This window comes from Schistocerca piceifrons, chromosome X (genome assembly GCF_021461385.2).
Source record: "Schistocerca piceifrons isolate TAMUIC-IGC-003096 chromosome X, iqSchPice1.1, whole genome shotgun sequence".
In the NCBI taxonomy this organism is placed as follows: domain Eukaryota; kingdom Metazoa; phylum Arthropoda; class Insecta; order Orthoptera; family Acrididae; genus Schistocerca; species Schistocerca piceifrons.
The window spans coordinates 197,909,869-197,937,480 of record NC_060149.1 but is presented as its reverse complement, the minus strand read 5'-3'; the positions used below and the strand labels follow the sequence as shown (position 1 = coordinate 197,937,480).

At 44.4% G+C, this 27,612-nt stretch overlaps 1 protein-coding gene across 1 annotated transcript; it reads left to right on the top strand.

The window, feature by feature from the left end:
* The first annotated feature begins 884 nt into the window (after positions 1-884).
* Positions 885-15,667, top strand: LOC124721625 (V-type proton ATPase subunit E). Its single transcript, XM_047246683.1, has 4 exons — positions 885-1,016; positions 1,213-1,388; positions 4,731-4,899; positions 14,234-15,667. Exons 1-4 carry the CDS (start codon positions 984-986, stop codon positions 14,537-14,539), a joined length of 684 nt encoding a protein of 227 aa, XP_047102639.1. The 5' UTR covers positions 885-983; the 3' UTR covers positions 14,540-15,667.
* Positions 15,668-27,612: the final 11,945 nt, after the last annotated feature.

The window sequence follows — 27,612 nt, the reverse complement described above, 5'->3', positions numbered from 1 at the left end:
CCTATTTATAGGTAGGTGCTTTTGTATGAGCTTTTTAAGATGGATTAATGTTCCTGTATTTAACGGTGACTTAAATTTTCTACGTGAGCGCTGAATGGCCAACGAAAATTATTTGTGTCGAAAGTAAATTTGTGTATGTCTAATAATAGAAATTTCTTATTTCACGTTGCTTGAAGTTAATAAATTTGAGGATGTCGGAAAACTGGGGGAACAACAATTGATTTCAACTTGAGTTGCGAGACTTGCCTCAGAAATTACAATGTTCAGCGCGAACAAGTATGTCAAAAATAATAGTTTCAAACTAAACTAGGAAGGCAGGTTGCAGTTATTCCAATAGCAAATTTTTATTTATCGAATTAATGTGCATGCAGACGGCCGCAGTAGTTTCGAGATAGCGTCAGAAATGAGCGTGGATTTCAATTATGTGACTGCAGCGCTTGTCCAACTTACTGTTCAATTTAAATGATAAAAAACGACAATTTTAAAAAAGGGCACAAATTTTAAATAAATGTTACGTAACGTTAAAACGAAATTCTCAGTTTTTCTCTATGGTACTCTGAATCGACTTAAAGATAAGCTATGATTTTGAGATAATGCAACATTGTTAGAACCAAAATTATACATTTTTTTGCAAAAAGTTACTGGAAGTCGTGTATTTGTAGAGGTATACATTATTGCATTTGAAGTACGCTCCAAATACTACGTTCAGGTCGTAGTCAAATGTGGGTATATATTTATGTGTGTAATTTGATTTCGTTCAATTTTAGATCTCTCTAATAATGATATACATTATTTTTTAAATTATATTACCAAAAAACAGTTCGTTCTATTTTATGAACATCCACTCAATAACCTGATGTGGTTTAACAGTTGACTAGCGAGTAACTCATATGATCTGTCTCGAGACTCAGGTGATAGGAGTGGCAGACGGATCTGTGTCACTGGTTGTTTCGTGTACTTGCAGACAAAAATTGTAATTAACCATGGCTTTAAGCGACGCAGACGTTCAAAAACAGGTGAAAATAATTGCACAGACGTATCTGAGAGAAAGAGTTATTATTACCATGAAAGTTTGGTCGTTATTTCTCTGCGGGCATACTTATCCGATGTGCTCGTTGGAAACGTGCACATTTAATCATACTTTTCATTAGAATTATCTTTTAAATAATTTAGATTACGTTTATTCATAATGTGACGTATATTCTATTGCAGATCAAGCACATGATGGCCTTTATCGAGCAGGAGGCAAATGAAAAAGCCGAAGAAATTGATGCTAAAGCTGAAGAGGAGTTCAACATTGAAAAAGGCCGATTGGTGCAGCAACAACGGTTAAAAATAATGGAATATTATGAAAGAAAGGAAAAACAAGTGGAACTTCAGAAGAAAATGTAAGCCGAAGTTTTGAGAACATTTTGTCATACTTCCATAAGAGTATGAGAGAGAGAGAGAGAGAGAGAGAGAGAGAGAGAGAGAGAGAGAGAGAATCTCACTAGTTACAGCCACTACAGCATTCTCTTTGCGTCTTGGTTGCCCATAACAATGTTGAGGGTAGCTCCATGGTAGCTAAACTGCTGGTCTAAAATCTGTATGTGACTATGACCCTACTTTTCTTTACAAATCGCAAAAGGATGTCATAAGTGAAATAGTCATAGCTGGTATATATGTGGTTTTGCTGTTAACAATTAAATTAGTTTCACATAGAATAACTCAGTCATTTGTCAATACATGGAAAAATATACCTGTTGCAAAGAACTGGGTATGTGTGGACAAACAGCCTGTTCAGGACAGAAATTTGTGTGACAGATTATTCTTGTGCTACTGTTAACATACATTTTAGAAAACATTCTTTCAAGCAGGTATTTCATATTGTTAGAAAAACTACTTCCTGTGTGAGCACAGCACCTTCGTAAATATATTTTAATATGTGGAAGGACCCTAACACACTGATTATCCTCCTGTAGTGTTTAAATGTCTGTTTTTTTTTCCTTACGTCAGACTGAATGAGGTGGTGTAGGGATTGGCACATTGGACTCTCACTTGGAGGATAATCATTAAAATCAGCATCTAGCCATCCAGCTTTAAGTTTTCTGTGATTTCTCTAAATCACTTAAAGCAAATGCTGGGATGGTTCCTTTAAAAACAACAGTGCCGATATTCTTCCCCAGCCTTTCGTAATCCAATCTTGTGCTCCATCTGTATGACCTGGTTTATGGGATATTTGATCATCTTTCTTCTTGTATGTCAGAATGGTTAAGACACTGGACTTCTTTTTGCAAAGAAGTGGGCTTAAAGTCCTTATCTACCATTCATATTTGAATAGGATACGGCTAATTTCTTGTTCCATCATTCAGCAGGGTTATTGGCGAGTGAGTATAATTACATTTGTAAGATGTTGAGCTCAAAACTTCATTTTGTCTGTACTAATGGCCGGTCAGTGTAAAACTACACTAACCCATTTAAACTGCTTTGCTGCAAAAGTAGCAGTCATTTGATTGGGATATAGCTTATTTAACATAAGGTATTTCACAGTAGGAAGTAATGGAATAGATAATGGAAACTCTGGGAAGGGTTTGGTATGTGAATATGTGGGGGGAAAAGGTGTACAAATAAACACCATATGACTTGGTTCATATTGGTTAATTAATGCCTTTTTTAGATTACAGCAAAAGTTTGATTTTAGACGTAACACCCCTGATGACAAGTTGTTTAAGAAATTTTACAGGACTGTAACACACAAATATTTCAGTTTCAGACAAATATGTTGTCACAAATTGCTTCTTTGTTCCCAGTCTTAGGTGGCTACAGCCTGACACTAAAACACCATCTGATGAGGTCCCAGCAAAACCTATCACATCTACTGACAACGGCAACAATGTTGCACCTAATTTGTTTTAAAATTCAATCCATAATATATGAGATTATAATTTCTTTTATTCATTCAAATTAATACACATTATACACTGAGGTGACAAAAATCATAAGATACCTCCTAATATCATGTCAGACCTCCTTTTACCCACTGTAGTGAAGCAACTTGATGTAGCACAGACTCAACAAATTGCTGGAAGTCCCTTGCAGAAATATTGAACCATGCTGCCTCTATAGCAGCCCATAATTGCGAAAGAGCTGCTGGTGCAGGATTTTGTGCACAAACTGACCTCCCAATTACGTCCCATAAATGTTTAATGGGATCTATGTTGGGTGATTGGTGTCGCCAAACCATTCGTTCGAATTGTGCAGAATGTTCTTGAAACCAGTCGCGAACAGTTGTGGCCTGGTGACATGGCACATTGTCATCCTTAGAAGTTCCGTCATTGTTTGGGAACATGAAGTCTGCAAATGGCTGCAAATATTCTCCAGGTAGCCAAACATAACTATTTGCAGTCAACGATCAGTTCAGTTGGACCACACAATCCAGTCCATTCCATGTAAATACAGCCCACAGCATTATGGAGCTACCACCAGCTTGCTCAGTGCCTTGTTAACACGAGTCCACGCCTTTATGGAGTCTGTACCACACTTGAACCCTACCATGATTCTTACCCACTGAAACTGGGACTCATCTGATGAGGTCGTGGTTTTCCAGTTGTCTTGGGTTCAACCTATATTGTCATGAGCCCAGGAGAGGTGCTGCATGTGATTTTGTGCTGTTAGCAAAAGCACTCAGGTCGATCATCTGCTGCTGTAGCTCATTAATGCCATTTTGACGCACTGTCCTAACGGATACATTGGTTATATGTCCCACATTGATTTCTGTGGTTATTTCATGCAGTGTCACTTACCGGTTGGCAGTGATGACACAATGAAAACGCTGCTGGTCTCAGTTGTTAAGTAAAGCTGTTGACCACTGCATTGTACATGGTGAGAGGTAATGCCTGAAATTTGATATTCTCAGCATACTCTGGACTCTGTGGATCAGAGAATATATATTCCCTAATGATTTCTGAAATGGCATGTCCTGTGCATCTAGCTCCAACTACCACTCTTTCTTCAAAGTCTGTTAATTCCTGTCATACGGCCATAATCATTTCGGAAACCATTTCGCAACAATCACCCAAGAACAATGCACTGCCATTTTTTAACTGGGGTGCACAATACTACCGGAATATGTATCTGTGCATATTGCTATCCCATGACGTTTGTCACCTCAGCGTAAAAGTGCATTATGTATGTATGTTCGACATCTCTTAAACCACTTGATCAATTTCAACCAGACTTGGTGCTCATATTACTTACTGTCTGGAAAGAAGTACTGTGGCATTAAAAACCAACGACCTATTGGGATGGTGGTGGCAACATGACGAGAGAAAGGGGAGGGAGGAGATGGACACAGAGGAAGTGAACTTAGAGGGGGAGAGGGAAAGTTGAGAGACTGGGAAGAGGAGGAGATGGACGGAGTTAAGGGGAGGGGTGGGGGGAGTGAGGATGAATAAAGACACATAGACACATAGTAGGGGGATGGAAGAATTTGGGGGGGGGGGGGGGGTGGACAGAAAGTGAGGAGGAGGAGGAGGAAGAGAGAGAATAATAGAAGACTGGAGTAAATACATGCTAGGCAGCACCAGGGACTCAGTTGTATATATTTCGTAATATGTTAAATTAATGAAATGATAATGGATTAAAATTACATTGTACTTCCCTACATAAATAGTGTATTGATATGCTTTGTAATTGTAAGGATTTATTTCTTTGAATGGAATGTTGAATTAACCAAAGAAATTTTCTTGCAGTCAGTCATCAAACATGCTAAACCAGGCACGTTTGAAAGCTCTGAAAGTTCGTGAAGATCATGTGCGCAGTGTACTTGAAGAGGCGAGAAAGAGACTGGGAGAGATCACAAAGGATCAGTCTCGATACAGCCACGTTCTCCATCAGTTAATAATGCAAGGACTCCTGCAGGTATGACTGTATTACTTTGTAACTTGTTCTTTGGTGTGCTTAAAGTTTATTAACGAACCAATAATGGAATAACTGTAAATGTGAAAAAATAATTGTAAATGTAAGTATCTGTTCAAATTTCATTCTAATTTGTTGGACTGGGATTTAAATACTGTCAAATATGAGGTGTTGCATGCAGTTTGATCACAATAAGCTAACAATTTTCACTGGTGCTACCAAGAGCAGAGAAAATAGGCACTGCTTGGAAGATATTTGTCTCAAAGTGCTGTCAAAATTTCCATGTGTCATGTCTGCTTTCATGTAACACAACCGAGGTGGTTAGAATAATCCCCTGGAGAACAACACACGAGTAATGATACAAACACTGCAGGAAGGAGTTGATGGTGCCTTCCCCTCATTGCTTCTCTCCCCTCGGCAGTGCCGATGTGCGGATAAGGCACACCTCCTATTGTTGGCGACAGACACCATGCGAATCGTCAACTTATCACGGCCAAAATACATAAAATATGAATGGTAAAATGAAGTTGACAGAGGAGAGAGTAAAATCTGGTTTTGCGTTGAAAATCTGACAGTCCTCTCTTAATGTTCATGTGACACTTTTATGCAGCAAAAATGCTGTGTAATTGAGGTTTTCACCAGCTATGTTTCATTAATATATAATGTTGTTGGCAATGAAACAATTTCATTAATCTTCACTGCACATATTGAATGTGGTGTGGAATTCACAGTGTTGAACATAGAAATTTAAGTAAATCACATCCTGAGAAAAACATTGCATGGACTGCAGGTTGTGAATTTTTAAGACTTCTGTACAATAATGAAGTAGCAAATATTAAAAGTCTTGGGCTAATTTCATTTCCACAGATGCCTCAGATTTGGTGTTTATTCTCCAAAAATAAGAGTAAATAATATACTGTGTATAAAAAAGTAAAACAAGGGCATGTTCAATTGGAGAGAGAACAAAAAGCAGATGGATGAGTTAATATAAAATCAACATGGAGACTTGTAAATTTATTAAAATATCTATCAGCTAATTAACTCTCCTTGTTCAGCTAACTCCACTTCTTTTCTTCTTCCACCAGTTATTTAAGCATGTATAACAGTAAAGTAATTCTTAAAGCGTTAATGGCTGCACTGAAATATAACTGACAAACGATGCTAGAGTGCAGGCTTGGTTCAATCTTGGAACATTTTCTTTCGGAATATTACTAGCTGTAGCATCCGTGCTGTGTGTTCCACTTTGTAGTTTCTGACGGTTCACTGGAGCAAAAGTAACAATCCAATACTAATTTCTCCAAAATAAACACATGGTTATTGGAACATTGGAGAGAACATTGGCTTCAAATACATGGTTTCCTGGTGGGACACCAACTTTTACTGGGACATAAGACATATAAAATACACATTTTTTTGTGACATTTCAAAAGTAACTCTCATATTGTGGTGAGAGAGAACAGCTCTGAATGGGGTTACTTGCTTAAAAATTTCCTTGGTTGGGGAGAAGTGTAGAGGTACATTGTAAAAGTGATATTGAACTATAAGTTTTTAAGGTGGAAATTTTTAAGGCTTGTATAATGATTGGCATATCAATCTACTCTCCACCCCCTACCCCCCTCCCCCCCTCCCCCCCCCCCAATAAAACTCGGCCCAGTCTACCCTGGTGTGTGTGTGTGTGTGTGTGTGTGTGTGTGTGTGTGTGTGTGTGTGTGTGTGTGTGTGTGTTTGGGAGGGGCGGGTTGCATGTATGCAAAAAATTTCTCCCCCCCCCCCCCCCCCCCCCCTCCACCTCATCCTATGACAGTGAAAACAGCATTGTAGCTCGAGGTCTAGATTAGATTGGAGGTGCTACTTTGGTTGTGGTTTGCAACACCATCAAATGTGAGTGTCAAAAAGGGTGTAGTAACATATTGCTCTGTAGCATAACGTAACATTTATGTTCACACCATATTTAGTGCATTTTGTCATGACATAAAACTGCAAAACAAAATCAGAGAACCTATATTAGATAATGGACAAATCTCCCACAAGTATTTTGATGCATATTGTATATATTGTGTACATGTATCATACTTAAACTACAAAACCCCACTGTAGGCTTGTGACTCTTGTAAATATGTGTGAGGTGAGCAAGGGGCTCCAGGATACTGCAGCACGTACCTTTCTTGTGTTGCAATCTCACTGTCCTTAATTCTCTTACTCTTCCTCATGGTGGCAGTCTTTAATGTTGAACCTGCTGTTCCCTAGGTTCTGACTTCCTTTCTCAGAATATTCATTTGTCCATCTTTTTGCTGAAGTAATTTTTGAGACCTGGGTTTGATTATTTTCCAAATATTTTGTTTAGTGTGAACCAACTGGGAACACCACCTCAAATAGCACCTACTATATACAGTATTAAAGATCATCTGTGCACAGTACCTGTTTAGGCTATTATATGGACTTCAAATCCAATGTGGTAGCCAATCTGACATGGTGGGGTCATTATATACCCATTCAGTCAAATCCCTGACAAAACAGGGATCCTACTTCTGATGCCTGAGCTGTTAGCTTCCCACGCCTGCTAAGGAGTAGATGTCAGAGTTCCTGGGGCATCATGGTTCCTGCCAACGACCATTGTGTCTCTGTACTGATGCAGCAGCTCTTACTGAACACTTCGCGACATCATTGTTCTCTTCATACACTGCTGCCTGCTGGATGTGTAAGGGACAAATTGAAGGCCCCCCTCTTTCTTCATCTCTCAGCATGACAAATTATATAATGAATCATTTGCCAACAGGGAATTGCAACAGGCTCTTGCTTTGCCTCACACTATGGCTCCAGGCCCTGACCCCATTCACAATCAGATAATACAGTACTCAATGGCTCCATCTCTTCAGGGTCTTCAATTGTATTTGGCTTGGATGGTGTCTTATGCTCTCTATGGGGAGATAGAATCATAATTGTGATTCTTAAGCTGGCCATTTAGCCTTGCCAACATGCTCTGCATTGTGCTTGGATGGGTAGTTGCCCTCCAGTTATGTGAGTTCTTGAATCTTGGGGTCTGCTGTCCCAGTATTAGCATGGTTTCCGGAAGGGACAATTCACTATTGACCATCTCATTTTGCTAGAAAGAGCAGTCAGACAGGCTTTTTTAAACACCAGCACTGAAGTATTTTTTGATCTACATAAGGCATACAACACTGCCTGGCCTCCTCTGCCTGCTGCCTCTGCCATCTGTCCTCCCCTCTTGTTTTAACTTCATTTAGGCAATTTGTGTCTTTCTGCTGAACCCTGTTTTCCATTTTTGGAGTAGTACTATGTTGATTAGTGGGCTCTATCCTCCTCTTCAATGCTCTGTCTATGACTGACAGGGGATGGGACAGCTGTGGGAGAGCCTGTCCCCTTCCTCACACGGAGAGCCCCAGCGGAAGCCTGTGTGCTGCCTTAATTCTCTCTTACATTTTGTTCTATTATTGGCAGTCCAACTGATGTCCATTACATTTTTAGTCGTCTCCCTTTTACTGCTCTGCTTATCTTCACTAGAAGGCCTTCATTACTTTTTCTCTTATTCAGGTTGACAGGGACCTACATAAACCATATGGCACAGCTTGGCATCCTCACATTTCAGTGACCCTCCGTGACTGGGGTTTTCGCAGCCCCCTTCAGATTTTTATCCGTGAATTTTTATGCACCGGCTCTTCCAGGTTCGAGTTGGCACTTCACTCAGCACCCTGTCTGGTTCAGGAGAACGATATCCCACAGGGCTCTGTGTTAAGTGTTACACTCTTCCTCATAAGTGTTGATGGGCTTGTAACCTATGTTGGGCTTGTGGTTACCCCAGCGTTGTCTAAGATTTTTGCATCTGGTGCAGCTCCCACTCAGTTGCACCTGCTGAGCACAGATTTCGTTGCCATCCGACAGGCCTCTGTGTGGGCAGTCTCCCATGGCTTCCAGTTTTTTCCCTCCAAAACACGTGTTATGCATTTTTGTCGTTGACCTACAGACCACCCCAATCCAGAACTCTATTTAGGTGCCCGGCTCCTCAATGTTGCAGCACATTTCCATTTCTTGGGCCTTGATTTTGATGAAAAGCTGACATGGCTGCCCCCATGTTCACCACCTGAAGCCTGTGTATGAGGAAGCTTAATGCTCTCCACCTCCTGGCCGACACATCTTGGGGCGCAGACCGTGCTACTCTTCCCCATCTTTACTGCACTCTGGTCTTCTCCAGACTAGATTATGGTAGTCAGGTTTACGGCTCAGCGGCTCCTTCCACTCTGAAAATATTTGACCTTGGCAGTCTCCTCACAGAAGTGGGGATTCTGCATCTACAAATACGACAGTCAACTCCTGGTTTCTTATGTAGTTGCCACTAGTCATTTCCCTGACCATCCCGTGTACCCTGCCCTCTTTGCGAATGAGGGATGTCTTGCTTCTGATCACTGCCTGCAGTTAGGATTGCCAGTTGGGATGCGTCTCACTTCCCTCTGTTGGATCTCCATTTCCACTCACTGGCATGTGCACCATGTATTCCCTCCCATATACCAGCTTGAATGGTTCCTAGACCACAAATTAGGACTGACCTATTCCAGGGTTCTAAGGTATCTGTCACCCCTATGGCTTTCTGACATCTTGTATGTTCCATCCTTGCAGAGTTCCAGGGTGCCACCACCTTCTACACTGATGTTTCTCAGATGATATACAAGACAGGATATGCTTTTAAGTCTCCTACTTGCTTTGAACACCGTTTGTTGCCGGGATCGTGTAGTGTGTTCACAGCAGGGCTACTAGTCATCAACAGGGTCTTGCATTTTGTACCTCAGGCCTCCCACCACAGTGTTTTCATATGTACTAACTCAATGAGCAGTCTGCAGGCTATCAAATGATGCTACTCTCATCACCCTTTGGTCTCTGCTATCCATGACCTTCTCTGTGCCCTTGGCCGTACTGCCTGCTCAGTTTACCTTCTCTGGGTCCCAAGTCATGTGAGCATCCCAGGGAATGAACTGGCTCCCAGGCCAGATCGCATCCACTGTCAGATGCTCAAACACCTCTTCAACCGTATCTGGGTTGAGGGTGAGTTCCCGTCACAATGGCGGGAAAGCATCGTAACCCCCGTGTTGAAACTTGGCAAGAACCCACTGGAGGTGGACAGCTACCACCCCATTAGCCTCACCAATGTTCTTTGCAAGTTGCTCGAATTAATGGTGAGCTGGAGGTTGAGTTGGCTACTTGAGTCTCAGGGCCTTCTGGCTCTGTCGGAGGTTGGGTTCTGTAAGGGCCGTTCTGCCGCTGGTAATCTGCTGTGCTTGGAGTCTGCCATCCGTATGGCCTTTGCCCGCTGTCAGCATCTGGTCGCAGTCTTTTTTTGACATGCGGAAGGCATACAATATGACATGGCGGCATCACATCCTATCTTTGCTTCATGGTTGGGGTCTTCGGGGTCCGCTCCCGATTTTCTGTCGCTTCGTTCCTTCCGTCTGCAAGTTGCAGCCTCCCATAGTTCCTCCCATGTTCAGGAGAATGGGGTACCTCAAGACTCTGCCTTAAGTGTCTGCCTCTTTAATTGCAATTAATGGGCTTGCTGCAGCGGTGGGAACGTCTGTCTCAGCTTCCTTGTATGCTGACGACTTCTGCCTATACTTTAGATCCACTAGCATTGCAGCTGCTGAACGGCAGCTGCAGGGCGCTATCTGCAAGGTGCAGTCTTGGGACGTAACGCATGGCTTCCAGCTTTCGGCTGCCAAGACCTGCGTTATGCATTTCTGCCGGCATCGCACTGTTTACCCTGAGCCACGGCTTTATCTTGACAGCGAACCTCTTGCTGTAGTGGAGACGCATCAGTTTTTGGGATTGGTTTTTGATAACTGGTTGACTTGGCTCTCTCATATTCGGCAGCTTAAACAGACTTACTGGCAGCATCTTAACGCTCATCGTTGCTTGAGTCACACCAGCTGGGGTGTCGATCGGTCTGCCCTTCTACGGCTATACCAGGCATTAATTCAGTCCCATCTAGATTATGGGAGCCTTCTGCATTGCGGTTGCTGGACCCCATCCTTCACAGCAGGATCCGACTCGCCACTGGAGCTTTCCGTACAAGCCCCGTCAACAGCATACTTGTGAAGGCAGGTGTCCCTCCATTGCAGTTCCGGTGCCAGTGATTACTGGCCGCTTATGCTATATATGTTTGTAGCTTGCCCGGGCATCCCAGTTATCGTCCCCTTTTTCCTCAGTCAGTCGTCCATCTTCTGGAACGGCGGCCCTGGTTAGGGTGTATGATTGTGATACACATTGAGCTATTCTCTCTGGGCTTGAGTTTTTCCCTCTTCCGCCTCTTTTTTCTGGGTCCCTCTGCATATACCCCCATGGTATGTGCCCCGCCCATGCCTTTGGCTTGATTTGGCACAGGGCCTGAAGGATTCAGTCCCTCCTGAGGCCCTACGCCGCCGCCGCTTTCTTTCAATCCTTGCCACGTTTCAAGGCTCTGACGTTGTTTATACTGATGGTTCGATGGTTGCTGGTCATGTCGGTTATGCTCTTACTCTAGGGGATAATTATGAACAACACTCATTGCCGGCTGGCTGCAGTGTTTTCACAGTTGAGCTGGTCGCCGTGTCTTGCACCCTGGAGTATATCCGCTCCTGCTCGGGTGAGTCCTTCGTTGTGTAGTGACTCCCTGAGCGGTTTACGAGCTATCAACCAGCGTTTCCCTCGCTTGCTGACTGGTGATAGCTATCCAGGAGTCCCTCCATACTCTTACCCGTTGCGGCCACTCTGTGGTCTTTGTGTGGACCTCAGGTCATGTCAGCATCCCGGGAAAAAACATGTTGACATGATGGCCAAACAGGCTGTCGGTGCACCAGCCTTGGAGATTGGCCTTTCAGAGAGTGGCTTCAGGTCAGTTTTGTGGCAGAAGGTACTTCGCACTTGGGGTGAAGAATGGCGCACCCTTCCTTCACCCAACAAACTTCGGGCCATCAAGGAGGCTATCGGTGCATGGCGCTCCTCCTTGCAGGTCTCTTGCAAGGACTCTGTTGTCCTCTGCTGGCTGCGCATTGCCCACACCTGGATAACACACAGCTATTTATTGCGCCACGAGGACCCACCTTTGTCGCTGCAGGTCAGCTTTGATGGTGGTCCACATCTTGTTGGACTGCCCGCATTTAACTCTGCTCAGGCAGATGTTTGCACTGCCTGATACGCTTCCTGCACTTTTATCAGATGATGCTGCGATGGCAGATTTAGTTTTGAGTTTTATTCATGCAGGGTGTTTTTATCACTTGATCTAAGTGTTTGTCCTTTTTTTGTGTTGAGCATGGCCTTTGGCCTACGATTTTAGACTGGGGTTTTTAGTGTGTTTCTTGGGGTTGGCTTTTCCTTTCTTGTTTCTATGGTCGGCCAACTACTGTCACACTCGGTGTGATTTTAATTCCTTTTTTCTGGTCTCTGTCTGTGTCTTTCTTGACCTGTGTCATCTCTTGTCATCTCCGTTGTTTGTTTTTTATTCTTTGTGGGTGTTTCAAGTTTGTGGAAAAAGGGACCGATGGCCCTAGTAGTCTGGTCCCTTCAATCCCACAAACCAACCAACCTACATCAAATCTCTCTTCACCCAAAAGTGGAATGACATCTGGTACACTACTGCTCATAGTAATAAACTCCAAACAATCAAGGAGCCTATGGCAGTTTGGCACTCTTCCTTCCACTCCTGTTGGAAGGAGTCCAACGTTTTGTGCCATCTACACATTGGTCATACCCAGCTCATTCATTGTTTCTTCCTGAGCAGCAAACATGCCCACAGTGTGGTTGTGGAGCCAGACTGACAGCATCCCATATATTGGTGGAATGTCCCCTTCTCTTGGTCCTTCATACTAAGTGTAGTGTTAAAGATTCCTTGAATTGAATATTAGCAGATGATTCTTGGATGGTTGAACTGGTCCTCAATTTCCTCCGTGAAAGTGGTTTATATTTTCAGACAGGGTTTTGCTTTACTCCTGTAGAAGGGCAGGGTGGTTGTGATTGGGGCCTCTCTACACATTTTCCCGGTCTGGGATCCATGACCACTCCCCCTTGCAAAGACTGCTGTTTTATCCCTCTGTTTTCCCAGTTTTAGATTTGTGTTACCCTTTTATACCTTCTCTCTGGTGTGTTTTAACTTCCTCTTTTTTGTAGTTTGGCTCTTCTGATTGGATCTGTCCATTTTTAGCGGGACCCCTCTCTTCTGTGTGTAACTTTGGAATTGCAGAACTGGTGACCTCACCGTTTAGTCCCATAACCCCCTCAATTAATCAATTACTCCATCAATCAGGTTGACGGGGGTCGGATGCGGGTGGGGTTTCTCTCAGCATGACTGAGCCCTGGGAGCCCACTTGTTCACTCTAGACCATACTTTTATTTCTCTGTAAATTATTTTTCAGCTCTGGCATCAGTATTGCTTTTAGTGCCTCTCTTTTACCACTCCCATGTACTTTCCTCATCAGAGCACATTCCTGGTGGACATCACCTCTGGACAAATGAACGCTTGGCCAAGGGTCTGATGACCTTGTAGTTTAGCCCCATATTACTCCCAACCACGAACTACAAAAAATGCAGGGGGGGGGGGGGGGGGGGGGGGGGGGAGATGACGGCACTATGTGACGTTTAATGCAAAGGTAGATAAAATGTTTGCTTACCACATGAAAACGTGCAAGAGATGTAGTGTTGATGAAAAAGTCAATTGCTGTAGTTTTTAGTTGTAGAATAACTTACACAGTGGCAGATTTGAGAGTGGAAGAGTGGGAAGGTACATATATTAGTATAACATGTGAGACTGTCAGTCACCCAAGGACAGAAATTGATATTGTATCGAACAAATTTGGTTGAACTTTAGGAGCCTTTTTGCCTCAATTTTGTAATATCCCATGTAGGTGGCAACACAACTTTATCGTATAGAAATGTAAAATGGATACCTCTTTTTGTGAAAAGTTGTGAGAGGATGCAAGATTTTTAAGCATTTAAAGTGAATATTGTAGAGTGTAATGAAATACTCAAATTGTAGTTTAATTTTCATAAGCCTCATAAATAAATTCCATTATACAAAACAATGAACATTCTAACCAGATGAATTTCCATTTTGTGTTAGTTATGTAGTAAAACCAATCACAGCAAAGTCACTCAGTTGCAATAAAATTGGGGAAAATTGGTATTTAGTTTATTTGATGCACGTTACAAATGTAGTGTTTAACTATTTTATTTCCTCTTTTAAATAATTGTTTTCTTTTAATTATTTAGCAATAAATGCTTTATAGCAAATGTAATTACATGTCATGATTCTTGTGTGTTTTGTTGTCATTATGATACTGACCATTCACTGTTTTTGCAGCTTTTGGAACCAAATGTCACTGTAAGGACACGTGAGGTTGATCAACGTATTGTTGATAGCATCTTGCCAGCTATTACACAGAAGTACAAAGAAATTACTGGTGGGAAGGATATATCAATAAAAGTGGACACAGAATCCTTCTTGAACCCAGAAGTTACTGGTGGAATAGAGCTGCTAGCACAGAAAAGCAGAATTAAAATTGTTAATACTTTGGAAGCACGGCTAGAACTAATTGCACAACAGCTTATTCCTGAGATAAGAGGTGCACTGTTTGGCCGTAACCCGAATCGCAAGTTTGCTGACTAAATATGTTTATGCATAAATGTGGATATTTCATTCCATTAAGTTATTAGTGCAGTAGTTTCTTGGTTATGGAATTGCTGGTTCATGATTTTTTTGTTGTTGATTATGTAATGATACTTCTCATTTTGTGTAAATATTTTAATGCTGCCTGTTCATAGTAGTGGAAACTGTGTGAGACATATCCTTGTGTTCTTTTTTATTAAATTATTGCAACACTAGTATAAAGCTCCATGTAGTACAACTAAACATGTGTACTACCTCTTTCAAGTATGTGACCTCCATTACTATTAATAATTGCAGCCTTTCAATATTAAGATGAATGGAGGACAGAAGAATACTGTAGTTTTAATTTGCAAATATGCAGTTAAAATTATTTGCCAGCAAATGGGAGTAAGATAGATTTGTATTTGAAATATGTAACTGTGAAGCCATAATATGAAAACAAAGTAGACAGAATAATGGCTTATCAAAAAAGAAAAGAGATTTAAATTCACCAGAAGAAATGAATTAGTTCAAATGCTGTTACTTTATCTATCAGGGAATAAATTAACATGCAGAATCTGTAAGCTAGAGTAAATGCCTAATGCTGCAAATCAGAGGCAAGTAGGTGAGCTGGATATCATGTGATGGAAGTGAGTAATTATTAATCAGTGGTTATTGTGGCTGTGGATGGTGACAGATTGCATGTTGGTGGACTGCCAGTAGAATATTAGTAATTGTACAGACTTTTTTCTGATGGAGAGGTTATCATGGTATTATATAGTTGTGTAAGATATTATTTTAATTACTGTTGTAAAAATTCTTCCTTGTTATTAAATGGACATTGTGTAGTAATGTGTATTAATCAAGTGTTGTATATCTGTGTGGTCTGATTAAAGAAAAAGAAGCTAACAAGGCAAGTGCTTGTGAGTACCTCAGCTTTTTAAGTGCAAATACTTGCCAGGGCATAGTCATCTGTCCACACAAATTGATATTATTAAACACTTAAACCCCTGTTTCACATAAAATACCAATACTTGTTGTGGTACTGTGTTCAGCAATGCTATATGTTGTGAAAAGATATGTGATGTTTTACATTGATTTCCCATGTACATGCATATAGTCAGGTTAAAAATAAATGAATGAGTGTAATGAGTACTCCATTATGGGCCTTCCTTAAATCCCACACATAGCATAGCAGCACTATATTGCTGCTGTCTACTGAGAGAAGGTGAGCACAATTTTTAAGATTCTGCATTATATTTTCAGTTTCCTAACAGAACAGGTCCACAGGGATGCTCACTCATATTCTCCACAGATATGAAAAGTGGAAACTCCCAAATGCTTGGGTAACATTTCTGATTTTTTTTTTTAAATCTAAAACAAACAAATGAGGTGAAAGTACTTGGAAATTTCCAACTTACCACATTTGTGGAGAGTCCTCGAGAGATAGTCATGTGCACATGTTTCCTAAATGTGTAAACAGCATAATTATTTTAATGCACTTCAGATGATTTTAAGCATTTTGTTAAAACTCTTAACAATCTCAAAGAAAAGCACTACAGAACTACTTACAGCAACTAGCAATGGTAAAGGTGTTTGTGTGCGTGTGTGTGATGTATAAATGTCAAACTAAACATCTTGGTACATAGTAATCTTGGCACATAGTAAGTGCTGGTGGTGGTCAGAATGCGTCTGATATTTATACCAGGAAACTGAGGCCAGCAGAGGGCACTATACCTAGGTTATCTGATTAATCAGTATCGCAAATGTAATGCATTTTATGCGGTATCCCCCCAGGGGGTCCACAACTCTGTTGTGTATACGTGCGTAGCGAGCACGGGACCCCGAGCTAATGTGGCCCTCCTTACTGTGCGGGCTGCATACCTTCCTTTTCCGCAGCCTTTCCTATCCCCCATCCCCCCCCCCCCCCCTCTCACCACCGCCTCCTTCCTTCCCTTTCTCCCCCTCTGGGAGTATGTTTTGTGCCTACGTCCGGAGACGGACACTTGAAACAGTAACAAATTCTTTGCTTTCTCCGCTTGCACGTCTTCGTCCTTCCTTTGTCCTCTTTTCCTTACCTTTTCTCTTTGCCCTTTTCTCCGCTGCGGCGTTTGAGACCTCTCTTCTTTCCTTTCCCTTTCTTTGTTTTTCCCATTCTCTTGTTTCCTCCCTGTGCGTGTCTGAAGGCTGACCCACGCACTTTTATGCGTAGCCGGTGACGTGGTAACGCGTAATTCCCCACCCCAGTTAGACAGGTAGGACACGTACGTACCCCCTGGTAACGGCCAGGCCCAGGGAGGGGTGATTACCCGAGCTGATACCTTCCGAAAGTGCCGATTGGTCCCTCCGTCCGTTTCTCGGGAGGTGTGACCTGAGGTGTGAATAATCACCTAAGGCGGGAGTGCCCTCCGAGAGGGCCCCCACAAGGAAGGAGTGCGCCATCGGAGACGCCAGTAATCATGGGGGATACTTTCGCAATGGTTTCCTCATCTTCTACTATGTCTGCTCACAAGCGTAAGTTCACTGAGTCTCAACCACAGACAGTCCTTCCATCGTTGCCACAGTTCCTTGTTCTTTCTCGGTCTGACGAAGGTCACGACTTCTCCACGGTCAACCCTTTCATTATTCAGAAAGGTGTCGACGCAATTGCAGGTCCTGTAAAGTCTTGTTCCAGATTACGAAATGGCACCTTGTTGTTAGAAACAGTCAGTGCCCTCCAGGCACAAAAATTGCTGCGTACTTCACTGCTACACACCTTCCCTGTCAGAGTGGAACCGCACCGTACTTTAAATTCATCACGTGGGGTCGTTTATACACGCTCCCTCGACGGATTGTCCGACGAGGAAATTCAACACTACCTGTCTGACCAGGGCGTAACGGCTGTTCATAGAGTCATGAAAAGGGTTGACACGAACATCATTCCAACCCGTACTGTCTTCTTGACATTTGACAAAGTTCAACTCCCATCGAAAATCAAAGCAGGCTATGAGAAGATAATTTCCGTTCGCCCTTACATCCCAAACCCTACGCGTTGCTATCGGTGTCAGCGTTTCAATCACACCAGCCAGTCCTGTTCCAATCCGGCCAAATGTGTTACGTGTGGCAAGGATGCCCATGAGGGTGCTTGTCCACCTCCATCCCCTCATTGCATCAGCTGTATGGGTGACCACGCTATTTCCTCTCGAGATTGCCCCATTTTTAAAGACGAAAAGCTCATTCAGGAAATCAGAGTGAAGGAAAAGGTGTCGACCTTTGCTGCTCGAAAATTATTCGCCAGTCAACAGCCCACTGTGCCTCAGACAGGAAAATACAGTACTGTCCTTGCCTCTCCTCGGCCAACACAGGAGGTGGCCATGCAGACTTGTGATCTTACCTTTAGTGCCACGGTCGTCAGATCGGCCAGCGCAAAGATTGCCCATTCAACCTCCCCACTTTCGCCTGCTCACTCTATGGCTCACCCTTCATCGGGTTCTGCTAAATCTCGAGCCCAAAAGTCAGACACAAAGACTTCGAAAACAGAGCATACTTGTGAAGATTTTTTACGTACCCCAACTTCACAGTCATCGGTTCCTCCTTCATCTAAACATCATGTTTCCAAGAAGGCTAGTAAGAAACTCAGTTCATCTCCTTCTCCGCCAAGGTGTGTCTCATCTACAGCACCACCTGGCGGTAATCGCCCTCGGCCGTCTTCTGTGTCGCTGAGGCGCACTGCTAGCGGCCGATCAACCGGCCGATCGCTGGTGGCAGGAGCTGCTCCTGAACAACCTATGGATCAGGATCTTCTGCCTTCAGCTGAATGCCATTCCATGCTGTCGGTCGCAAGCTCTGAGCAGTCGCTGAGTTGATGGCAACCTTGGTCACATTCCCCCATTTTATGTTCACCCTATGTCCATTATCCACTGGAATATCCGTGGCCTTCGAGCCAATCGGGATGAATTGTCGATCCTCTTACGATCCTACTCGCCGGTCATCTTCTGTCTTCAGGAAACAAAGCTGCGGCCCCATGACCGCTTTGTTCTCCCCCATTTTCAGTCCGTCCGATTTGATCTCCCCTCTGTTGAAGGCACTCCAGCACATGGAGGACTCATGATTCTTCTCCATGATACTCTCCATTATCACCCAATCCCCTTAAACACTTCCTTCCAAGCTGTCGCTGTCTGTCTTTCCCTTTCTGGATATACCTTTTCTCTTTGTACTGTATACATTCCATCGTCCACACCAATGGCATGAGCTGATCTCCTTAATCTTCTTGGTCAGCTTCCACCCCCCTATTTGCTGGTTGGGGACTTCAATGCCCACCACCTGCTTTGGGGATCTCCACATCCTTGTCCGCGTGGCTCACTATTGCTCGACGTCTTCCACCAAGCGGATCTAGTTTGCCTCAACACTGGGGACCCTACATTGTTGTCTGCCTCCACGACAAATTTCTCTCATTTGGACCTTTCGGTCGGTACTGTTCCGCTAGCTCGGCGCTTCGAATGGTTCACCCTTGATGATACCCACTCGAGTGACCACTTTCCATGTGTCCTTAGACTGCAGCCTCAACAGCCATATATGCGCCCGTGACGCTGGAAGTTTGGCCAAGCTGATTGGACACTTTTTGCGTCTCTAGCGACATTCGATGACTGTCACTTTCCTAGTGTCGCCGATGAGGTCACACATATTACAGACGTTATTCTTACAGCTGCAGAACATTCAATACCACCCACCTCCGCATTGCCCCGGCGCCCCCCAGTTCCTTGGTGGAACGCGACATGCCGTGACGCAATACGTGAGCGGCGACGTGCTCTTCGCGTTTTCCGCCACCGTCCTACTTTGGCCAACTGTATCCACTATAAGCAGTTCTGAGCGTGATGCCGTCGCGTCATCCGCGATAGCAAGAAGGAAAGCTGGAAATTCTTTACTAGCTCATTTAACACCTTCACTCCCTCCTCGGATGTTTGGAGTCGGATTCGACGGTTCTCAGGCGCGCCTAGTTTCTCCCCGGTCTCTGGGCTCACTGTCGCGCATGATACATTAGTGAACCCCATCGCAATTTCTAACTCATTGGGTCAACACTTTGCTGAGATTTCGAGCTCTTCAAATTACCCGCCAGCGTTTCTCCTGAAGAAACGTGCAGCAGAAGTGCGACCTCTTGCTTTCTCCTCTCAAAATCGCAAAAGCTACAATACTGTTTTCTCCATGCGGGAACTCCAACATGCACTCTCTTCTTCTCACTCCTCCGCCCCAGGACCGGATGGTATCCACATCCAAATGTTGCTGCATTTATCATACCATAGTCTGCGTTACCTCCTTCGCCTTTATAATCGAATTTGGACCGACAGTACTTTTCCGAGACGATGGTGGGAAGCTATCGTCGTTCCTGTTCTGAAACCTGGAAAGGACAAACATCTCCCCTCTAGCTATCGCCCCATTTCTCTCACGAGTAGTGTGTGTAAAGTTTTGGAGCGTATGGTGAATTGCCGTTTAGCTTGGTGGCTGGAGTCCCGCAGTCTTTTAACACCTGCCCAATGCGGTTTCCGAAAGCATCGTTCTGCAGTTGACCATCTTGTTGCTCTCTCCACTTATATCATGAACAATTTTCTCCGGAAACGCCAAAAAGTAGCAATATTTTTTGATCTGGAGAGAGCATACGATACCGGTTGGAAGACAGGCATCCTCCGCACACTGTTCTCATGGGGCTTTCGAGGTCGGCTGCCCCTTTTTCTTCACGAATTTATAGCAGAGCGCACATTTAGAGTGCAGGTGAACACCACTCTCTCCCGTACTTTCTCCCAAGAAAACGGGGTACCCCAGGGCTCCGTGCTGAGTGTTGTACTGTTTGCCATTGCCATAAATTCGATTATGGATTGTCTCCTTCCTGATATCTCGGGTTCCCTCTTTGTGGACGATTTTGCGATCTACTACAGCTCTCAACGGACCAGCCTTCTTGAACGACGTCTTCAAGGATGTCTCGATCGCCTCCACTCTTGGAGCATCGAAACCGGCTTCCGTTTTTCTCCCAGTAAGACCGTTTGTGTTAATTTTTGGCGACGTAAAGAGTTTCTTCCACCCTCCTTACATCTAGGACCTGTCAACCTTCCATTTTCGGACATTGCTAAATTCTTGGGTCCTCCCACGTTTCCTATCTTTCGGCTCGCTGTCTGCGATCCCTCAACACCCTCCGTGTCCTGAATGGTACCTCCTGGGGAGCGGACCGAGTGGTCCTTCTCCACCTCTATCGCGCCTTAGTGCACTCGAAATTGGACTATGGAAGCATAGTTTACTCCTCTGCTCGGCCGTCTGTTCTTTGGCGTCTCGACTCTATCCACCACCATGGATTACGTTTAGTGTCTGGAGCTTTTTACACCAGCCCTGTGGAAAGCCTTTATGCTGAGACTGCTGAACCTCCGCTGTCCAATCGGCGAGCTGTCCTTCTGAGTCGTTGTGCTAGCCATCTGTCTTCCATGCCTGCTAATCCGGCCCATGACATTTTTTTCGACGCCTCCTTGGATGTAGGGTATGTAGGCCTCCCTTCCTCCCTACTACCACCGGGAGTCCACTTCCTTCAACTGCTCCATTCTCTTTCCTTCCGCTTTCCTAAAACCTTCTTGACAACTTGGGGTACAGCACCGCCTTGGCTCTGTCCCTGGATCTGCCTGCTCCGTGACCTTTGTCAATTTCCCAAGGATGGTACCCCTTCACTTGTTTATCGTCGGGAATTTGCTGCTCTATGTGCACAAATGAAGGAAGCCACATTTATTTACACTGATGGCTCGAAAACATCGTTAGATATAGGGAGTGCCTATATTGTTGACGACACCCCAAATCGATTTCGGCTTCCCGACCAGTGTTCGGTTTATACTGCGGAGCTTTACGCTGTTCTCTAGGCTGTGCAATACATCCGCCGCCATCAGCGGATACAGTATGTTATCTGTTCAGATTCTCTCAGCTCTCTCCTCAGTCTCCAAGCTCTCTACCCTGTCCACCCTCTGGTCCACCGGATTCAGGACTGCCTGCGCTTGCTCCATTTGGGGGGCGTCTCTGTGGCGTTCCTCTTGCTCTCAGGACACGTTGGCATCTGTGGCAATGAGGCGGCCGATATAGCGGCCAAGGTTGCAGTCTCTCTTCTTTGGCCAGCTATTTGATCGATTCCCTTCGCCGATCTACGGAGCATTTTATGTCGTCGTGTTGTTCATTTATGGCATGCACATTGGTCGACACTTCCCCATAATAAATTGCAGGACGTGAAAGCTCTTCCCTGTGCTTGGACCTCTTCCTCCCGAACGCGTCGTCGGGAGGAGGTAATTTTAACTAGACTCCGGATAGGGCACTGTCTTTTTAGCCATCAACATCTTTTAAGCGGTGATCCTCCCCCACTCTGTCCCCCCTGCTCTCAGCTGTGGACGGTAAGACACCTTTTAATTGAGTGCCCCTATTTTACTCCGTTACGCGCCCGTCTACAGCTGTCGCCTGATATATCGTCCATTTTTGCAGATGACACGCGCTCGGCCGATCGCGTTCTCGAGTTTATTAGTGCCAGTGAGATGACGTCAGTCATTTGAAGCTCTTTTTGGGCATAACCAACCTCTTTCTGTAGTGGATTTTTAAGCTTTCCTTCTGCTTTTGGTTTCTCCCCATTTTCGTTTTTTTACCGTTTCCTAAGTCACAGACCGGGCGCTAATGACCATAGCAGTTTTGCGCCAAAAGTTATGCGGTATGCATAGTCATTAATTAAAATTACTTCACATGGTAAAATGATTGACAATGAAACATGTACTGACATACTACACGTGGAATTGGATACTTAAAATCCACATAAAAAGTGCAGATACTAATAATGTGATGCTCCTAGCCTGTCAAGGTAAAACATACAATTGTGTAAAAGCCAGTATAAAAAGTATAAGATTAAAAACATCTATAAATAAAACCTTCCAGCCTGACAGATCAATTACCTTAAATGTAATTATAAGGTAATTAATGAAGCAGTGAATATTAATTAAAAGTTAAAGAGTCGATAATACATCTGGAGTGTGGTCTCAATGGAGGCACGTCGTGGCTTCCCTGTGGTGGAACTTTCAGAGGCAAGTCCAGTCTCCTCATTGCCAGCGGCTGGTGCACACTACCCCATGCCAATCCACTGGGGCACTCGATGCTGCTCAAACTAGTAGGTTTGTGAATACATCAAAATAAACATTTAGGTTTTAACCCATTCTGTTCATTCAGCAGTAATTCCAGTTGCTGTTTTCTGTGCAAATAAATCTCCATTTCCTTGAGTAGGTTCAGTAACTGTCCCTTTGACACCCTGTGCAACACTTTCATATTATTCTCTGTTTCCTACCGAATGTTTTTCTCTGTCTAAATGTGTACCGATTTCGTTTTTCTGTAGGCCTGCGCAATTCTGTCGGAAAATGCACCATTGTACGACATAGCAGAAAACTTCTTGCCCTCTGGTTCTATTGTCTCCTTGTCTCACATTTTTGATTTTAGTTTATAACAAAGTTTCACTACATCACAATCCTTATATCCGTTTGCCTTGGCTACTTGTCTAATCACACTTAATTCTCCCACATCATCATTAGGGGTGAGTGGCAGTTTTAGCATCCTGTTGATCATAGCTCTGAAGTATGCCCATTTATGCTTCTTAGCATGACAGGATTTCACACTTCTGATAGTGTCAGTGGCTGTTGTCATCCTAAATATGCTAATCTTATGCCTTCCATCCCTTTTAGTTCACCTAATATCCAAAAAAACTTAACTTACATTCACAGTGGAACAGGAGGAAGAAGTAATTCTTTCGTGCATCCCATCTATTTTTCCTGCTACCTCACGTACTTCACTTTCATGACCTTTGTACAGTAGTATGATGTCGTCTACATAATGTCTGTAATAGACAATTTTTTCGCAGACTTCATAAAATACTATAGCTGAGATATTTGTAAATGAGCTAAAAAATTAGTATTTTGAACAAAATCCTGATGTCTACACAAGTGCTTTTCATCCACAGACAGCGTCATCCATTTAATAGAGTATTATTTGCTGCTGTTTGACAAATGTGTTGGTGCATTGTTGTGATTGGAGAAGAAACTGCTTGTGAAAATGAACATCTGTAAAATGCCTCTGGAAATTGTTAGCATTTGAGAACTTTGCTTGTTTCTTCTATATGATGTAAATACAGAGCTCTGCATTTTCCCAGATTTCTCTCTCATGACCAGACTTGCTCCTGATTGTAAATCTATTGTTACTGTCTATTGAGCTGGACCGCACTGCTGTGAGTGTAGACAACTGAGACTGCAAATTACTGATGTGACTTTAGGACTGCAGTATTCTGGGAACCTGAGACAATGAAATCAAGGAGGGTGTATCCAGCAGTAGATGCTTTTGTACATTGTGAACATCAGCTGCAGTTGGAGATGGTTTTCAGTGGTTAGAAGGTACAAAATTTGGTACATAATGAATTACATGCTGTAACTTTTCATCTTCTTTGGACTCATGGAAATGCTAGCGTGTTTTAAAGTTTCCTTTGTAGTATGCTGGAAAATTCCTAGCTCTGCTGAATTTCTGTTTCCTGATAAAAGTATTGCGTAGAACTGTATAGGAAACACCCTGTGGGTCCGGGGGTTAGAATCGGCCCGAGGTATTGCTGCATGTCGTAAGAGACGACTAAAAGGAGTCTCGTGTTTTGGTCTTTGTGGTGATCCCCTGTAGGGTTTGACCTCCATTCTTCAAAATTTTCCTGAAGAGCAAGCCAATTGGGGAAGGGTGCCTTACATGGTGCATCGTGGATTGAGATCTTTAGCCCACTTTCTCGTCGTTGCATTTCAGCCCCACTCATTCTCCATCTCTTGAGTGAGGACACCTTCCTGGGTGCGTTTTCCACCATGCACTACGCAGTGTTGTTTTCTGCATAGACGATGACCATGGACTTCTTTGCACCTGATCTCCAGCACGGTAGCCAGTCTGTTGTGGTGGGGTCGCCATGTACCCTGTTGGTTGTAGCCACCTGACCACACAGGAATAGCTCTTCTGATGCCTGCACCGTCAACTCCCCATGTATGCCAAGGGGTAGATGGCCATCTCCCTGGGGCATTGTGACCCCTGGCAATGGCCATCCTGCCAGGTGGCCTTTTTATTTGTGGCTAGGTGGCACCTGCGGGGAGGGCCCCTGGTCGGAGTGGGTGGCATCAGGGTGGATGACACACGAAGCGTAGTCCATCATCTCTTGCTGGTGGTGAAACACCAGCAGTCTCTAAGTGTTCATGAGCTCATTTCAATACACAGAAGTAAGACACCAAATCGTTCCCCTCCCTGGCCACACCATTGGAGGAATGTCAGGCTAATGATTGAAGTAGATCTCATTTGCCCCAGTACCTTGCATGTTCGAGAGCTGATGGGGAATCTTTCGTGACAATGAAGCCTCAGTTTTTTGTCGAGCATTTAGAGGACAAGTTTGGGGAGGTGGAGGGATTGTCCAAAATGAGATCTGGGTCAGTCTTGATCAAAACTGTATCTTCTGCCCAGTCACAGATGTTACTCGCTTGTGACAAGCTGGGGGATGTTTCTGTAACCATAACACCCCATAAGAGCTTAAATATGGTCCAGGGTATCATGTTTCACAAGGACCTTCTTTTGCAGTCTGACGATGAGCTGCGTGCCAATTTAGAGCGGTGCGGTGTACATTTCGTCCAGCGTGTCCACGGGGGTCCAAGGGATAATCAGGTTGCCACTGGTGCATTCATCCTGGTCTTTGGAGGTGACACCTTACTCGAGAAGGTCAAGGTGTGGTCTACCACTGTGATGTAAAGCCCTATGTCCATACCCCGATGTGGTGCTTTAAGTGCTGGAAGTTCAGTCATATGTCTTCCTGCCGTACTTCCAGTGTCACACATCGAGATTGCAGATGCCCATCACATCCCAATACTACATGTGCCCCGCCTCCCATCTTTGTCATCTGCAGAGAGCTCCATTTGTCTTGCTCACCAGACTGCAGGATTCTCCAGAAAGAAAGGAAAATCATGGAGTACAAGACCCTGGACCGACTGACCTACACTGAAGCTAAGAGAAAATTTGAACGCCTGTATCCTGTACGAATGACATAATCTTACGCTGCCACTACAACAGTACTGACACAATCAGCTCCGCCAAGCCCAGTCACCTACTTCGGGACAACCCCCCCCACTATCGGGGACGTCCGTCCCCACTTCTAAGCTGGAGAAACATAAGTCTTCTTCGGCTTCTCTCGCTAGGAAGGGGTCCCTTGGGTCACTCCCTTTCCAGGTTTCTACCCGCGGGAAAGATGGCACCCACCAGTGGCTGAAGATCTCAAAAGCAGCTGGTCGCAGGGCTTCACACTCGTCCTCAGTCCCAAAGCTGAGCCAGTAAAGTACTCCCAGCGAGGGAACCCCGAGGAACAGCGAGAGAAATGCAAAAAGAAGACCTCAAAGACCAAGGAAATTGCAGTGGCACCCACACCACAGCTACCTACAAGCTCTGCGTCTGAGTATGGGGTGGAGATTCTGGCATCCGCTGAGGACCTAGATCTCGCCAGACCCTCGGATACAATGGATATAGACTGCTCAGGCAATAAGTCAGTGGTAGCAGGTGACTCTGAGGTGTAAACTGCCTCATTGAATGTTCCATGCCTTCCCAGTCTCACAATGATGTCATCTTCCAGTGGAATTGTGGCAGTTTTTCCACTGCCAAGCTGAGCTACACCAACTGTTAAGCTCTACACCTGCTATCTTCATTGCCCTCCAGGAAACCTGGTTCCCGGCAATGCGGACCCTGCCCTCTGTGGCTATAGGGGATATTACAAGAACTGTAGAAACTATAATAGAGTATCAGGTGGAGTTTGCGTTTGTCCTGAACTGAGACTGTAGTGAAACTGTGCCCCTTCAAACCCCTCTTGAAGCTGTAGCTGTCAGAATAAGGACGACGCAGGAAATACTGTCTGCAATGTATATCTTCATGCAGATGGTGTAGTATCCCTGAATGTATTAACTGCACTGATTGATCTACTCCCTAAGCCTTTCCCTACTTTTGGGAGACTTAAATGCCCATAACCTCTTGTGGGGTGGCACCATGCTTACTGGCCGAGGCAGAGATGTCGAAAGTTTACTGTCTCAGTTCAACCTCTGCCTCTTAAATAATGGGGCTGCCACACATTTCAGTGTGGCTCATGGTAGTTACTCAGCTATTGATTTATCAATTTGCAGCCCGGGACTTCTCCCATCCATCCACTGGAGAGCACATGATAATCTGTGTGGTAGTGACCACTTCCCCATCTTCCTGTCACTGCCCTGGCGTCAGGCCCACGGATGCCTGCCCAGATGGGCTTTAAACAAGTCGGACTGGGAAACTTTAACCTCTGCTGTCACCATTGAATCTCCCCCACACGGTAACGTCGATGCGATGGTTGAGCAGGTGACAACAACAATTGTTTCTGTAGCAGAAACCGTGATCCCTTGCTCTTTAGGGTGCCCCCAGTATAAGGCAGTCGCTTGGCGGTTGCCGGAAGTCGCTGAAGCAATTGAGGAGCATTGGCGAGCTCTAAAGTGGCACCCTTCCCTGGAGCACCTCATAGCCTTGAAACGGCTCTGTGCCTGCGTTCGTGAACTTTTCAAACAACGGAAGCAGGAGTGTTGGGAGGGATATGTCTCGACTATTGGGTGCCATATGTCATCTTCCCAACTCTGGGCAAAGATCAATCATCTTTTCAGGTATCGGACCACAGCAGGTGTTGCCATAAATGGCGTGTTGTCTACTGATGCAAATGCGATTGCTGAGCACTTTGCTTGAGACTCTGTGTCAGAGAATTACCCCCCAGCCTTTTGCACTCTCAAACGGTGGTTGGAAGTAAAAGTCCTCTCATTCTCTACACACCACAGTGAATCCTATAATGCCCCATTTACAGAGTTGGAGCTCCTCAGTGCCCTAGCAAATTGCCCCGACACAGCTCCTAGGCCAGATCGGATCCGTGGTCAGACGATTAAACATCTCTCATCTGACTACAAGTGACATCTCTTCATCTTCAATCAGAACTGGTGCGATGGTGTCTTTCCATCACAATGGCGGGAGAGCACCATCATTCCGGTGCTTAAACCTGGTAAAAACCC